The 14,909-nt window shown below is 49.0% G+C and overlaps 1 protein-coding gene across 8 annotated transcripts in view; it reads right to left on the bottom strand.

Annotated features, from left to right (window-relative positions):
* Positions 1 to 14,909, bottom strand: part of MTMR14 (myotubularin related protein 14) — a 54,818-nt gene that overhangs the window by 19,079 nt on the left and 20,830 nt on the right. For 6 of the 8 annotated variants that reach the window (XM_037134668.2, XM_037134669.2, XM_053669228.1 and 3 more), the window contains exons 6-13: positions 13,743 to 13,865; positions 12,643 to 12,716; positions 7,482 to 7,552; positions 6,789 to 6,863; positions 2,076 to 2,142; positions 802 to 887; positions 463 to 539; positions 254 to 290 (exon numbers count right to left, since the gene is read on the bottom strand). In XM_037134668.2, the coding sequence (XP_036990563.2) occupies positions 254 to 290; positions 463 to 539; positions 802 to 887; positions 2,076 to 2,142; positions 6,789 to 6,863; positions 7,482 to 7,552; positions 12,643 to 12,716; positions 13,743 to 13,865 (610 nt within the window). The remainder of the gene's footprint in view (positions 1 to 253; positions 291 to 462; positions 540 to 801; positions 888 to 2,075; positions 2,143 to 6,788; positions 6,864 to 7,481; positions 7,553 to 12,642; positions 12,717 to 13,742; positions 13,866 to 14,909) is intronic. The other 2 variants (XM_037134667.2, XM_053669229.1) reach the window with 1 other exon arrangement.

Here is a 14,909-nt window from a genome sequence, read left to right as displayed (position 1 = left end):
GGAAAAGGAGGAACCCAGGAAGGTCACAGGCAGTGTGTGGGCAGTGTTATCCCCACAGGGCAGGAAAGGAGCCCAGGCTCAGAACGGGGCTGTGGTGCTGGTGCTTTTCCTGCCATACTGCCTCACCCCAGCGCACACCAGGGAGGGAACTGTGGATACCAAACTGACCGTCGTCTTGCTCCTCTTGTGGGTAAAAAAAACCCCAAGCTCTGGGAGCCCTGGCATGTGCTCGCAGACTGTGAGCGGTACCCACCTCCTCTCCTTTGCTGAGCCGATCTACCAACATGTGCCTGCAACAAAAAAGCAAGGTCACAGAGTGCAGTGCCGAGATAGGGAGGCAAAGGGGGTCCCAAGTCGCAGGGACCTCAGACACTGTCACAGAAGCCACCACACACGTCTACACAGAAACGTAGGTTCATGGCACTGACCCTGCCCCAAACCTGACATTCCCCAAAGGCTTACCCAAAGAGGAACCAATCATAGGCCACTGTTAGGTAGAGGATCTCAGCAGGCTTCAGGGACGTGTGGATGAGCCCATCCTGAAAGGGATGGGGAAGACGCGCCAAGATCAGGAAGATGCCTCCCCGAGACGAAGCCCCCTCCTCGTTCCAGGAGCTGACCCACAGCTACAAATCCAGTGGTGAGGCTGCCCAACCACCCCCACAAATAGGGTTAAACACGCCACCTCACTCCAAATCTCTACTCCCCAGAGCTATCTACTTCCTAATGCTCCTGAAGGGTATATCTCGGTATGGATCTCTGAATGCTCCCTGACCTCCCACCCAGACCATCTGTACTCACAGCCCACAAGGAAAGGCGCAGAAGAGAGATGAAGAGGGGGGTCCGATCCCAGCCTGAGATACAGTGTACTAGCAGCCCGCTGTCGTCTACTCAGGAACCCAGAAGAGAAGCAAACACAGGCTGATGAGAAGGAAACATGGCACCCCCCCGGCCTGGTGTGACAGCCAGACCACCAATTCCTGGTGGGCTTCCCCAAGTTCTTCTCCAATCTGGTCCCAGAAAGGGGTGGGTGGTGGCACCTGTCTGTCTGCAGCACCTCTTTTTTCTGGCCACAGGGTACTTTTAGGGAAGCAGTGATGCTTGGACAGTCTACTCTGCCCAAGTCATGTAAGTGGGGCTGACCTGCATGTCACTGCCCAGCATTTCTCAGGAAGGGCATTACAGGTATTTTAGGGGAAGCCAATTCACTGTACAGGGCTGTCCCAAGAACATTTAGGGTCCCTGGCTGACACCCACCAAATGTAGGTAGGCCTTCCCTAGTTCATACAACACCCAGCTCTCCAGAAGCCCCCTGAGAGGCAGTGCTGCACCAGACAGAGAATCACCGCCTAGCTCCAGGGACAGAAATGTGACTTTTTGGCAAACCTGGCCACAGTGACTAGTTCAGAGATAGGTCTCTGAGCACGAGCTCTGGGACAGAAGCAGTCTGTCTCTTCTGGGGGAGTGTGGATGGCAGGAAACAAGTCTGGAATGGTTGCCGGCCATGAAGCTAATTAGACAGTGGGTATGAAAAATGAGAAGAGACTCTTTGCGATATTTGTTAGGCACATGGCTCTGTTCTTGGGCCTCATTGGTTATATAAGCTAATGTATTTCCACTTCTTCAAGCAAGTGTAATCCCACGGAATTCCTGACTGATATCAAACGGAAAGAGCCAGCCTGCTCCAGAGACACCAAGTCCTATCCAATCAAAACAGCCAACTGGGGTGGGTGACTGGTCCTCTCTGGGCTTTTGCTTCTACCCAATAAACAGCCAGAACTGATTTTTCACTCATCTTTCTGAATTAAAAGGCCATTTTGGCCCCCCTCATACAACACTAATGCTCAAAAGTCAGCTGACCCAATGGGGTTCAGATAGTAATGAGTTCATGATTTTATTTTCCAGGGTTTTGAAGATGTGCAATAAAGCTGCCAATGGAGAAGAGAATCCCCAAATCCTCCTACCACAGAGCAAAAGAGACTTGTGTGGTCCCTGCAAACACACGTTTCAGTGTCACGACCTGGGAACACCCAGGACGTCCAATGGTTTGGGAGCTCAGGCAGAGGCAGACTCACCATCGCTGTTAATTATGGAAAGCAGCAGTTTCAGGTAGTTTTGTGTTTGTTGCACCAGGTCCCAACTCTGTTAGGGAAGAAAGATAATAGGGGTCTAGGAACAGATATTTCATTCAAACCGGGCATTGGAAGTATTTAAAAAATAAAATACCCGGAGCTCTTCATCCCAAATACCAGACAATTGGAGATTTTATTCCCCATTCTGAGACCTCCTTTCCCCTTTCCCAGCACCCTCATCCCACAGGTCCCCACACACACACACACACACAGTGACCTCTATCCCAACATGACAGTGAGGAAGCCATGCAGAAGCCTGGGCAACCCACCAGTAGCCTTCTCTGAGCCCTGGGCCCCCACAGGGCCCTCCAGGGAGCTAATAGCAGCAAACGAAGAGCCCTGAGCTGGTGGCCCTGGCTGCCAAACAGGAAGAGCCATTCCTTCATCTGCTATCACATCACAGAAACCAAGGGAAATATCAATCTTCTCATCTACTACACTTTTTCCACTTTCTACTGCTATTCACTGCATACTCTGTTTTTTGATGAATAATAAATACAGTCTGTTGGCAGACAGACTCTTTTACAACAGAAGGCTCATAAGGTGGAAGATGAAAAATGGGCAAAGGCTGTAAAGAGACTAGGACCTCTGTTCTAGCTCAAGTAAGAGGACCAGATGCTCTTAGAAATAGTCCACTCGTAATCTGGAATTCCATGGAGGGGCTTGACCCAGTTCTGCAGCCCCCTTCCCCGCAGTGGGGGCAGCCTCTCCACATAGCTGCTTATCAGTGTCTAGGGCTGTGCAGGGTGGGTGGAGAATGCCAGTGAGCGAGCACTTCCCCAGGGGGAGGGTGAAGACAGCACCTGAAATTGGCATGGTTTTCCCAGGAACTGAAAACAGGCTCATTTATCTGACCCTCCCGCAGCCTCTGGAGAGTTCTGACCCACTTTCTGCAGCTCCAGAGATGGCGCTGCAATGCCGCACTAATGAAGCCATTACCTGTAGTGGCACAGGGGTCTCTCCACTCATCTGGCTCAAACGTGCCACACACACCATTGCCAATAGATTCCCTCAAAGCCATGATTCTCACGGGGGGGGGGGGGGAGCAGGAGGCAAGAACTATGCAACACAAAGCCCAGGGAAGTCAGGTGGGCTGGGGGAAGATGCATCGATCAGGTGTGGCCACCCGACCAAGGACTGAATTGCGCAGCCTCAGTTACGGTGGTTATTCCAAGGGGACCCTGACAACCAGGGAGATGCAGCAAATTCACAACGAGCCTAGTCCTGGGTAGGAGCCACAGGTTGGGGAGTGATGGGACGGTAGAGGCCCAAGGGCACAGAACCAAGCTGAGCTGAAACATTAACTCAGTCCTGCCAAACTTAGAAGTTCAAGCTTGTATTGCATGTTACACTGCAGAGACTTTTCCTATAATACTAAAGAAACAGAGGTGTGTAGATTGCAGAAGGTGAGGAAGACCTGAGAAATACATTAAAACCTCATCTGACTCTCTTATCCGACACTCTGTGAAAAAGTCTCTCAGTGCAGAGTTGGGCACCTTGCCTCTGCTTTATGTTTCTATGCCCGGAGTACTTGTTCCCCCAGATGGCACACTCCTCATGCAAAGGCCCAACCCGTTACGTTCTCTACAGAGTCGTCTTCTGTGGTTGCTAGTCACTACCTCTACTGTGCAGGTGACAGTTATGTTGTCGCTTCTTTTCCTAGATCAAGCCCAGTGATGGCAGAAACCACTTTGGCATCTCTGCATCCCCACAGGCTTAGTGCTTAGGTACTAGGACACACCTGTAGAATGTTCCTTCGCTGCCTCTTCACTGTTAGGGGCTAGCTTGAGGAGAAGACACTGCAAGGGGTCTTACGGCACAGAAAGAAAAAGCAGACCTCTACAGAACTTGGTCTAATCGCAGGGAAGGCAGCAAGACCCACACAAGTATCGCCAGCGCTCCCACTGTGAGCATCCCTAAGGGCCTGGCCCGAGGGCACAGCTGTGAATGACAACTCAGGCCTCACGGGGCTGCAGCCGAGGGAAGGCACAGTGGACTGTCGCAGGTGTGCAGACTGAAAGGAGACCTCTACGATGCTGCAGGACTGTGTCATTGTAAGACGTGCCTGTTCCATGGGGACCAGTAGGGAAGGCTTCTTGGAGGTGGCAACATGCATACAAGAAGAGGGGAGGGAAAGCAGACAAGTGTATCTGGCAGTGAGAATAGCATGAGAAAACCTGGAAAGCACTCTTCCCGAAGGGGCTGAAAGGTGGCCAGTGTGGCTAGAGGAGAGGATGGCCAGTCTCAAGAACAAGGACAGGATATGAGGAAATGGATGGGCCACATAAGGGTCCTTGGACTCTATTCTGAGGAAAATGGTAAAAGTCAGTGGTGGGTTTTAGAGAAGGGGATGACAGTGATGACCTTGCGCCATGATCTGAGTATTGCTACCTGAGAGGCCCTAGTCAAGTGCTTTACATTCACTGTTTCCAGTTGCCCCTCCGTGTGCCCTGCGTTCGTTCAGGCAGGAGATTCACTGAGATGACTGTGGCCTGAACTAGGCTGAGAGATGGAGGCAAGAAAGACTGGAGGGTTTCACCAGGGACAGAGATTCAGAGAACTGATGGGACCTGACCATGGATGTGGGGGGAAGAAAAGCACCCACATTTCAAATCTGAGCACCCAGGTAAATGGTGCCCTGGGGCACTTAGGCCCTTCTGGGGGTGCTATGGGTTGTAGCCAATTCCATTTTAGATAGCCTGAGTTTGAGGTGGCTGCATGGAGGGATTCTTGAGGAAGATGATGGAGATGCAGATTGCCAAGAGAGGCAGTGGGCTAATGGAGTGACTGATGAATGAGATCACCCGGGAAGATGAGGAGTGAGCAGAGTCCTGGACCCCCATGCTGAAGGGACGGAAAGGCCAGAACCTACACCTGGCTGAGGAAGAGGATGGTAGGAGGCCTAGTAAGACCAATGAGCAACCGGAGAGGCAGGACTCTTGGGAGGAAGCCCTGCCCTTCTACTTTTGTGTCTGGAATGTTATTAGTGTTCACTCCCTTGAGTTAGCTAGCTAGTAGCCTAGTTCTTAATTATCGTCATTAAAATACGCATTTCAGTTAAGAGGACACTTTGAAACAGTAATCATACTTGAACCTCGCCATGACACTGAAACAGGTGTTGTCAACTCTACTTTCAGAGACAAGTGAGGACATTTGCTCAAGGCCACAGAGCCCTGCAAGAAAGGCTGAGTAAGATGGGGCCTGGATCCAGGGCTTATATAAGACACGACTCCTTTTTAGAGAGAAAACGTCCTTGGCAGTGTCACTGAACCCCTACAGTTGCATCTTGTTTAGTAAGTAGTTTATCAGATCCAGTTTGCATCTACATAAGGAGAAAGAATATGCCACAAGGGAGAATAAGTGTGACTCGACACCTGCATACAGTACGATCAGAAGGAAGCAGGGCCCCTAGATCTGTTCCTTCCCCAGGCTTCTGGGGCACGACAAACGACTGGCCTGCTCTCCTTCCTAAAACTCCCTCTTGTAGAAACACCTGCATAGGGAAGACCTGACACCAATCTTAACTCGTTCACTCAGTCATGAAGCTCCTGCTTTGTGACTAAGGGCTAAATGTACAAGATAAAATGAGATAAGCACAGCCTCTACCTTTAAGACCACTTGCTACCTGGAGAACAAAAGCCAAGGTCCTATGGGAGCACATAGATGCTTAACAAGTGAGTGGGGCCTCTCTGAGACCTCAGGGCTGGATGGGAACTGTCCAGACATGGAGGAGGAGGAAGAGGGAAACAGGATGTTTTCAAGGTAGTCACTGGCTCGGCCTTTCCAGCTCTAGGCTCTGTGCATTTCTGTGCTGCGGATGCACAGCCCATGGTTCCCCAACCTCCAGGAGCTCAGTCTACTGGAGACCGGGGGGTAGCAGATCTCTAAATCAGTGACCACAGCCTAGTGGAAAATTCCATGATAGATATGCCCAGGGGGTCAATGGGAATGCAGATAAAGACACCTGACCCTGGGGATGGGGGATAAAAGATATCAGGGAACTCTTCCAGGAATGAACACCCAGGCCAAATCCTGAAGGCAGTGGCTCAGCCAGACAAGAGGAGGCTGGGAGGTGGCATCCAGACAGAAGCAACAGATGTGGGGAAGGTGGTGGGAGAACAAGGCTACTTGTCCTGGCTGGAGCAAGTGGCCAGGAGATGGCTGACAGCCTTTGGGCTTGTACAGAGGACTAAACACAGCAGAGAGATAGATCCATCCAGTGAGGCTGAGGCCTCTTCCACGGTAGATGGCGACAAAGAGGAGCACAATGGAAATAATTTTAAAGTTTCTATAATCAAATGGGGTCAGGCAAGCTCTACACTTCCCCTGGCAGAACACACATTTAAAAGGAAAAAATGAAAAATCACTAAAGCTCAGGGCTAGAAAGCAGCCACCATGAGGTTCTCTGGAAAAAGAACCCCCTGGTGGATGCAAATCTTCGAGTGAGTCACGTTCAGAAAGCTTGTATTTTCTGGGCCAAGAGCAAATCAGAAGAGAGAGTTAAACAGACAAGCAGCTCCTTTTTCCCTAGGCTGTGAAAGGTCAAAGGGCACCAGCCAGGCCTTCAGGTATCTGCACGACGGACTCGTGGGGCAGGCACCAATGGTCCTCTTGTCTCCTTCCCTTACTCTGCCCTGCTAGAGTCAGGCCCCTCACCTGATACTGGCTCCAGTCAATGTTTAGAGAGCAAGTCAGGAAGTCGGGGATGCTCAGTGGGGCATCGACGTAGTCCTGGGGACAGAAAAGACACCTGTGAGATGCAGGCTGGCCACGAGGAGAAGCCATGGTGTCAGGGCAGGTTGTGGCCCTGAAGGTGTGGCTACCACAGGCAGGCATGATGTTCCTCCACAGCGCTTGCCTTCTCCGGGCCTGATGCCTCTGCTACCCTGGGGGCGAGAGCTTACAAATGAAAGGGACCAGATACTGCTGCCAAGCAGAGCTTTTCGGTTGGCCATTGGACCGTTTATCACTGAGACAGATGTAAGTGACCTGCATGCAGCCTCCAGCAGGCTCCTGTGGCCTGCTCCCCCCGGCTGGGGAAGGGACAGATTGCTGGTCCCCCTCTGGACACAGACAGTGGGGCAAAGAAGAAGAACTTTTTCTACCTTGTCCCTGGAAATTCCTTTAAAGAAAGGGAGAAACTAGAGGGAGAAAGTCAAGTCTATATGATGAGAATGTAAACATTTATATACAAGACAAGAGAGAGAGAAAATGATGAGACTCATTCAGGGAAGAGAAAAGAAAGAAAAAGGGTAGTTGTTTTCTCCAAAATGACTGCTAGCTGTTCTCCACAGTCTCCCTTTACAAAGAAACACTAAGACCCAAGATGACAAATGTTATTGTTCATACCTGCTTCCAGTTAAAAATGAGCCCTTCAGCCATGTAATCCCGATCCTTATATTCTTTGAAAAATTCACAGCCTGGAAAAGAAGGGCAGAGTTATGACACCACTCTTCCCAGCCCAGTTGCCTGAGATGCTGAGGGCCCGAAGTGGCCACAGCTCACGCACTCCTCCACACCAACAGGCTCCAGATGAAGCCACAGCTAACTTGACGCATGTGTGTGGGGAGGGGGAGGCAGAAAGGGAATAAAATGGGCAGGTGAGAGACAGGGAACAAGCCTCCTGAGCTCCTCTGGTTCCTACTTACATGTCTTCCCAAGGACGTACGACCTGCCTGCATACCTCTCTGTATCTCTCCCCATCTGCACTCACTGGTTATTTGGTCACTTTGTTTCAGGTCCCTTTGTCCTACACGCCCCTGAAGTGCCAACAGCCAGCAAACAGAAAGCATGGCTTACCACCTGAGCCCTGTCAGCACCATCTCAGCAATTTATGCAGTTACAGAAGATCACTCCCCTCTGCTCTGATACCAACCCTGCAGGCTTTTGGTGAGGACTGAGCACTGTGACATCCCGGAAAGGACCACAGACAGTGCCCGAAAGGACAGGTGCTCAGGAGACATGCCCGTCTCCAACGAACCTGGCCAAGAGGTACTTTGCTGGATAAATTTTACAAAACTCCACTAAGGTAAACCCTCAGGAATATGGACAGGAACAGTGGAGAGAAAGTGCTTAAGCAACACTCCCCGCTTCAAAATCTTGGCTTTTTGCTTTGCTCTGTGACTGGGAACACTTTGTTTAAACTCTCTAAGCTTTGATTTTCTCATTTGTAACACAGTTAAGAATAAAATAAAATTACACACACGAAACACCTAGCAGAGCACTGGTACAAACGGCATTCAAATGGCAGCACACTACTATCACCACACTGTGGCAACAAGAGCCCACCGTGCCAGCCCTGCAGCTTACAGCCGCCTGCTGGTTCAGACAGAGTGAGGCTTGCTCTCACACCTTGGCACCGTGAGCACCCGTGGGCCGCTGGGGCTTCAGGCCACAGGGACGGGGAAGAGGCACTTTGAAAGTAGCTTCTTGCAGTGATTCTCAGTTCCTCAGCCAGGGCCAACACAAACTGGAGGGCACATGGCTTTGGCCCTAGGTCCCACTTTGGTGAGGTCCCCAAAGGCAAAACAGTTGTCCAAATTCCCTGCAAGTGTCCACGAGCCAAAAAGTTTACATGGAATTCTCCAGCTACTACTCTAGGGTCAAGTTCCTGTCTGAGGCCCAAGGAAGAAAGAGGTTCCTCTGGAGAAGGAGGCCTGGAGACGTGGGCCGTGCGTTCTGTAGGCTGAGCTCTCACCCCACACGCACTTTTGCACTCGAACCCCCCAAACCTCATTTCTGCCTCAGACGGCAGGGAACAACCCTCAGCTCTAACACTTCAGACTATTCTTGGGTGCCTCCTTGGGAGAAAGAAGAAATGTAAGTATCAGATAAAGGTACTGAGCTGTGAGCACAGGTTAAGAAGACATCAATTATCTCTCAGAGCTCCTGTGAAGTGCTGTTTTCTCAAACTCGAGCTGCTCAAATCAACACTGTAGACTCTAGGATGAGCTCTGAGCAGCCGATGATGCAGAAGCAATTTTTTGGTGAGAAACAAATAGAATTAAAATAGACTTAGTACCCAGGGCAATTTCTAACATTCATTATCTGAACAGATTTCTGAACCTACTGAGAGGCCAAGAAATGGGACTGAGTGAAGGGAGAACAGCCACATTCAAAGAGGAAGCAAATCAGACTCAGGCTTGGAGTTTCTGGTCCATCTATTTCGGTGCCCTGAAGGAAGTGCTCCCAGAGCACTTCTCGCTTTCAAGGGTCCGTCTAAGCCCAAGTTGGTTTGATAACTAGAACCAGTATCACTGTAGTTCCTGTCTGTGCCTCAAGTCATTGGAGGGCTTAAATGTGGCCCTGAAACCTTCGCAAAGCCCATTTCAGTGACCTGGTTTGGATAATGGTAAGTTTGTCATGCCCCCGAATTCCCACCTTTTAAAAATCCTCTATCAAGGGCATGCTTATTGATTTTGGATGGAGGGAAAGAAAGGGGGAGAGTGAGGGAGGAAAACATCGATGTGAGAAACATCAATCAACTGCCTTGCACACACTCCAACCAGGGTCGGAATCTACAACCCAGCATATGCTCTAAGGATTGAACCCACAACCTTTTGGTTTACAAAACGACGCTCCAACCAGCTGAGCCACCCTGGCCAAGGCTCTTTTCCTTTTTATGAAGTAATACAAGCATGTGAAGAAATTCAAGAACTTAAGTATAGAAAGTAAAAAGTGCTGTTCCCATCCCCTCACCTGCATGTGCAACGACGACTCCCCAGCCCTTGCCTTTGTTTTCACGGATCCCTCCCACCTTCCCCTTGATGTAGAAACTATCACATGTAGTATATAAACATTCTGGGAAGAACCAGAAAAATTTCACAGAGCATATCATCTCACGATTTTACAATGATTTCCTTCTCCACCTTTCGTGTAAGTACTTTTTCCCTTATGTAGTTGAAATTGTAGCCTTGACTGCTGTGGCTCAGTGGACTAAGCGTCAGCCTACAATCTGAAAAGCTGCTGGTTTGATTCCTAGTCAGGGCGCATGCCTGGGGTGTGGGCCAGGCCCCCCAGTTGGGGACATGCAAGAGGCAACCAGTAACTGTTTCTCTCCCGCTCTCCCCTCTCTCTAAAAATAAATAAATAAATTCTTTAAAAAAAAAAAAAGTTGTACCAGTCATCCTTTCTGATTCATGGGGGATACATTCCAAGACCCCCAGTAGATGCCTGAAACCACACATGGTACTGAACCCTATATGTACTGTTTTTCCTACACGTACGTACACTTTACAGCTCTTCGTTGGCACGTCTACGTGGCCAGCATCCCTACTCCTATGCTTTGGGGCCATAATTAAGTAAAATAAGGGTCACGTGAACACACATAATTAAGTAAAATAAGGGTCACTTGACCCCACGACAGTCGATCTGAGAGCTGAGAGGGCTACTGAGTGGCTGATGGTCAGGTACAGCATGAACAGCGTGGGAAGGCTGCACAGAGAGATGGTTCACATCCCGAGCACAACAGAGCATGACAGCATGGGGTTTCGCTGTGCTACTCAGGATGGCACACAATTTAAAACTTGGGAAGTATTTCTGGAATCTTCCATATATTCAGACCCTGGTTAACCACGGATAACCAAAACTGTGGAAAATGAAATTGCAAATCAGGGAGGACTACTTTATATATAATTTTGTATCCTGCTTAGCCTCTTAAGCACTGTTTCATGTCAAAAAATTAAAGCATCTTTCTGACTATGCAATATTTCATTCTACTATCAATGGCTGTACCATCATTTAGGTAATTATTCTGATCAATGACATCTCCCACGTTTTGCTAGTACAAACAGATATTGTCATGAACATCTTTACCTCCAAGTTAGCTGCGTTATGGCCTAATGAATAACTGAGTCAAACACAGGGTGTTAATACTTCGGGAGTCGTAACAAGCTGCCAAACTATGGCAGAAAGGATATTGTGCTACTGTTCTGGAGCAGTGGTTTTCAAACTTCTAGAGAACTATTTTTTTTTGTAAGTAAATACTACTTAGAACCTAAATATAAACAAAGAAAGTGATGCTCGGTTCCTCAGGCAACGTGGACCTTTCCTGTTCCACACAGTACTTCCATCTGCGAAGTGTCCTCAAAGCGTCTCCTGGGAGTTGGGAGCCTGCTCTGAAAGCCAGATCCACCTGGCAGTTCCAGTGAAGGTGCCATGGTTGAGACACTCCTGTCACAGTGCAGCTCTGACGCTGTCAAGCTCATGGCATCGCCATTACGTTTGCATCTGCCCAAAGTGGCTTTTAGGGAAGAGGAGCCTCTCTAAGCTTTCTCCCCCATGTACCCATCATCATGAGGCCTGGTGTTTATGAACACCTGTTAGGGACGGGTCTGGCACTTGCCTGAAATAAGCACCATTATCTTCAATTTATGGAGGATGAAACCGATGCTCAGAAAGGTTTTAAAGGACTTGTTCAAGGATACACAGTGCTATGGCTGGGACTCAAGCCCAGCTCTGCAAGGCACCAAATGCTAAGCTGGCAGAGAAGAGTGAAGAGACTCTGGTGGAAGTCACTGTAAGAGTACCAGGCTACCTGGGGTCACCAGCTTATAATGATGAGGATACGCTCTCCCTGCCAGGCACTAGATGAACTTGCAATTCTAGTGAGAAGGCCTCCTGGGTATACAGCAAACTGCTGTCACTGGCCTGCCCTTGCTAATGGCTATGTGGCTACAACATGAGGAGACAAGGTCCAGCACAGGACCGAAGGCAGATGCTGGTGCTGAGAAGCAGGAGACACATTTCAAGGAGAAAGAGTACATTTCCTGCTGTTTGTTGACAGTCTTACACTACTGTTAGGGCTCACTGGCCTCCTTGCTGAACAAACAGGTATTGCCAGAAACGTATGTGTCATCATCTGGGCCAATACAGCTTTAGTATCCAGTGCAGAGAATATTGCCCTGGCTATAGGCTGCACACACGTCTACACACTGAAGACAAAGGCAGCTGGCTCTGTGCACAGCGATGTGCTCCGCAATGTGGTGAGGCCACCACCAACTACGTACAACTGGGGGCAGAGCAATTATATTCTTCTACCACCAGAACAGTCCTGTCTGGGCCAACCTACCATGATTAGTTGCTGACCTGCAGCACTAACAATGTCACTTTATACTTTGCCCATACGGAGCACTTTGATAAATGTGATCTCATCCAATCTTGACAACGAAATGCTGAGCTAAGCCTTTCTCAGTTCCAAATGATACCTGAGAAAACTTGAGGCTGGGAGAGATGAAGTAATTCGCCCAAGGTTGTGGCTGTGAGTACCTGAGCCGGGACTCAACCCTGGGACCCCCTCCAAGGGGGAAGCCCCTTTCAGGACAGTGCCCTGCCCTGAGTGGGAAAGCCTAGACTGGGAGCCCCAGTATGCTCCAATGACTGACATGAGATCCTCCCGGAAAAGCCCTGGGACACTTACATACCTAGGTACAAAAGGCCTGCTGATGGCCTCCGAGGGTCCCCAGCCCTTGGAAGCCTGTCACTTGACTAGACCCTGAAAGGAGCTCCCTACCTGGATACGGGATGGAGAGGAGAGTGAAGTCGGCATAGCGCTGGGCTTTGTCCACCTTCTCAGAGGAGGTTACACTACAAGACAGGACACAATGTGTTATGGCACCACAACACACACACACCATTCCCCAATGAGCATCGTAACAAGTTCAGTGAACCTCTTGCTCCAGAAACTACTCTTCAGAGTTACAAATGGTACCCTTCAGCAGTGCTTACTTTGAACAATTAAAAAGTGTAACTATCCCCTACCCTAACTTATTAAGCCAGAGAGGTTCTTTCCCTTTAACACTGCAGCAGCGACAACCAGAACCTAAGGCTGCAGAACAACCGTCCACCTAGGTCCCACAGATGAAGGCAGCACAGGATGACCGGAGTACGGAGTCAGGTGAGAGCCAAATAACTCTGGGGGACTCTCGCCTCGACACTCTGAGGACACTCCTGAACAAGGGGACAAATAGCACCCAGAAGGTAAAGAATTAGGACTGTTCTGACAGATGGAGGAAGGGATAAGGGACTAGTCAGATATCTGCAGAGAGCTAAATGGTAACTTAGCCTCAGTCTGCCATTATTTTCTAGGAAAACCGCAGCACAATTAAAAGTCAGTATTATAAAAAAATTAATAAAATTTCAGAGTAATTTCAAAACCCTCACCCAGGCTCCAGTTTTTTCTTTTGTCTTATCACTTGAAGATTTAGTTCATATGTGGAAAAAATACACTGGTCCTTTTGTTCCATTTTTTAAAAAAGCTCTAATCTATGAAAAATGGTGTAGAACTTGGAGCCAAAGGCAAATCTTCCTGGGCGTCTAAGAGAAGGCGGCAGCACAGCACAGGCTCCCCGGCTCCCTCAGTTTCTATCTGGATGACCTTGGGCAAGCAACTTAACCTCTCTGTGCTTTTGTTTCTCGCCTGCAAGAGGGAGTGACACTAGAACCTGTATTACAGGGCTGTTTGAAGACACTATAAAAGGATGACAGAAAGCCCTCTGCGCAAGGCCTGGCACGTGATGAGCCCTCGGTAACTGCTGAGTACTATCACCAACCTGAACACAGGCCTGTGAACACCTGCCTCTGCCCATTTCATGGCGGGTGCCCTGTACTTACTTCATGCCAAACTTCACCTTCTTGTTCTCTACCATCAGGTCACAGATGTACTTGACTGACAGGTACCGAAGCAGCTTGATGTCATAGCCTCTGACCTTATCAAAAAGATGTGTGTCGGAACTTCTGAAACAGAGCCAGAGGGAGAAGTTGCGCTACACATTCATTCAGAAAACTCTGAGGGGTGGGGCGCACGTTCAAGGTAGCACAGATGTCACCGGCAAGAACTTGTCTCCCTTCTCCAGAAGATGGAGAACGGGGAAGACAGGAAAACAGGTTCTGGAGAAGGTGCAGAGAAGGTGACTTTCTGAGTGATTACCCCCAACTCTGGGATGCATTTCAAAGAAGCAATTTGCAGCCCTGAACCAGGAAAAGGCTTTCTGGCTCAGCTTGACAATAAGCCAGAAGACTGAAGATAATCTCCGAGTTCTAAAAAGCAGCAAGCTGGTGGCTGATAGAGTCTTTGAGTTTCCATTAGAATTTTTATCCCTCCACCTTTTATGACCATTTTTAGCCACAGCTTGCTCAGAACATAACAGATTGAAATTCTTGATGGGAGATGGACTTTTTAAAGCTATCTTATCAACGGATCATGAAATACTACCAAGTGAATTCCTTCTACTCAGCAGGCCTATGAAGCGAGGAGAAAGATTCAATTTTCCTAATCCACAGACAGCCTTGTGATCAGTCACACAGATTAAGGCAAAAGTAGAATGAGTAAACAGTCACCATTAATTTTTTTTTAAATGCTCACTGCTTAGCTGTGTCCCTAGCAGTCTCCTAGCCAAGAACAGTGCATGTAGTGGAAGACGGCTGGGCTGAGGCAGAGGTCGGCTGACCTTGGGGAAAGAGTCAAACATTCCTGAGCACGAGCCACAGCTGCTGCTCTTGGAACTAACAGGCAGAACCCTGGGCACAGCAAGATGCCTTTCAGGGACTGAGCCATGATTTTGGGCAGCTGATTTTACTAGGGTGCTCACGTGCATCCCAAAGATACTCGATACCAGTTAAAAGACTTTCCATGTGGCACAGACCATGCAAAAAAAGCTTTTCCAAAGTACCGTATCATGTTTTCTAAAAACATTTTGAAAGCAGGTCTGAAGAGTGTGAACTAGCCTGTTTAAGGGGCTGAAAAATCCGTGTTCGTATCAAGCACTCTCATGGCACCAA

This window comes from Artibeus jamaicensis, unplaced genomic scaffold, assembly GCF_021234435.1.
Source record: "Artibeus jamaicensis isolate MK-2021 breed Jamaican fruit bat unplaced genomic scaffold, CSHL_Jam_final contig_519, whole genome shotgun sequence".
Lineage (NCBI taxonomy): Eukaryota > Metazoa > Chordata > Mammalia > Chiroptera > Phyllostomidae > Artibeus > Artibeus jamaicensis.
This window is presented reverse-complemented; position numbering and strand designations above follow the sequence as displayed.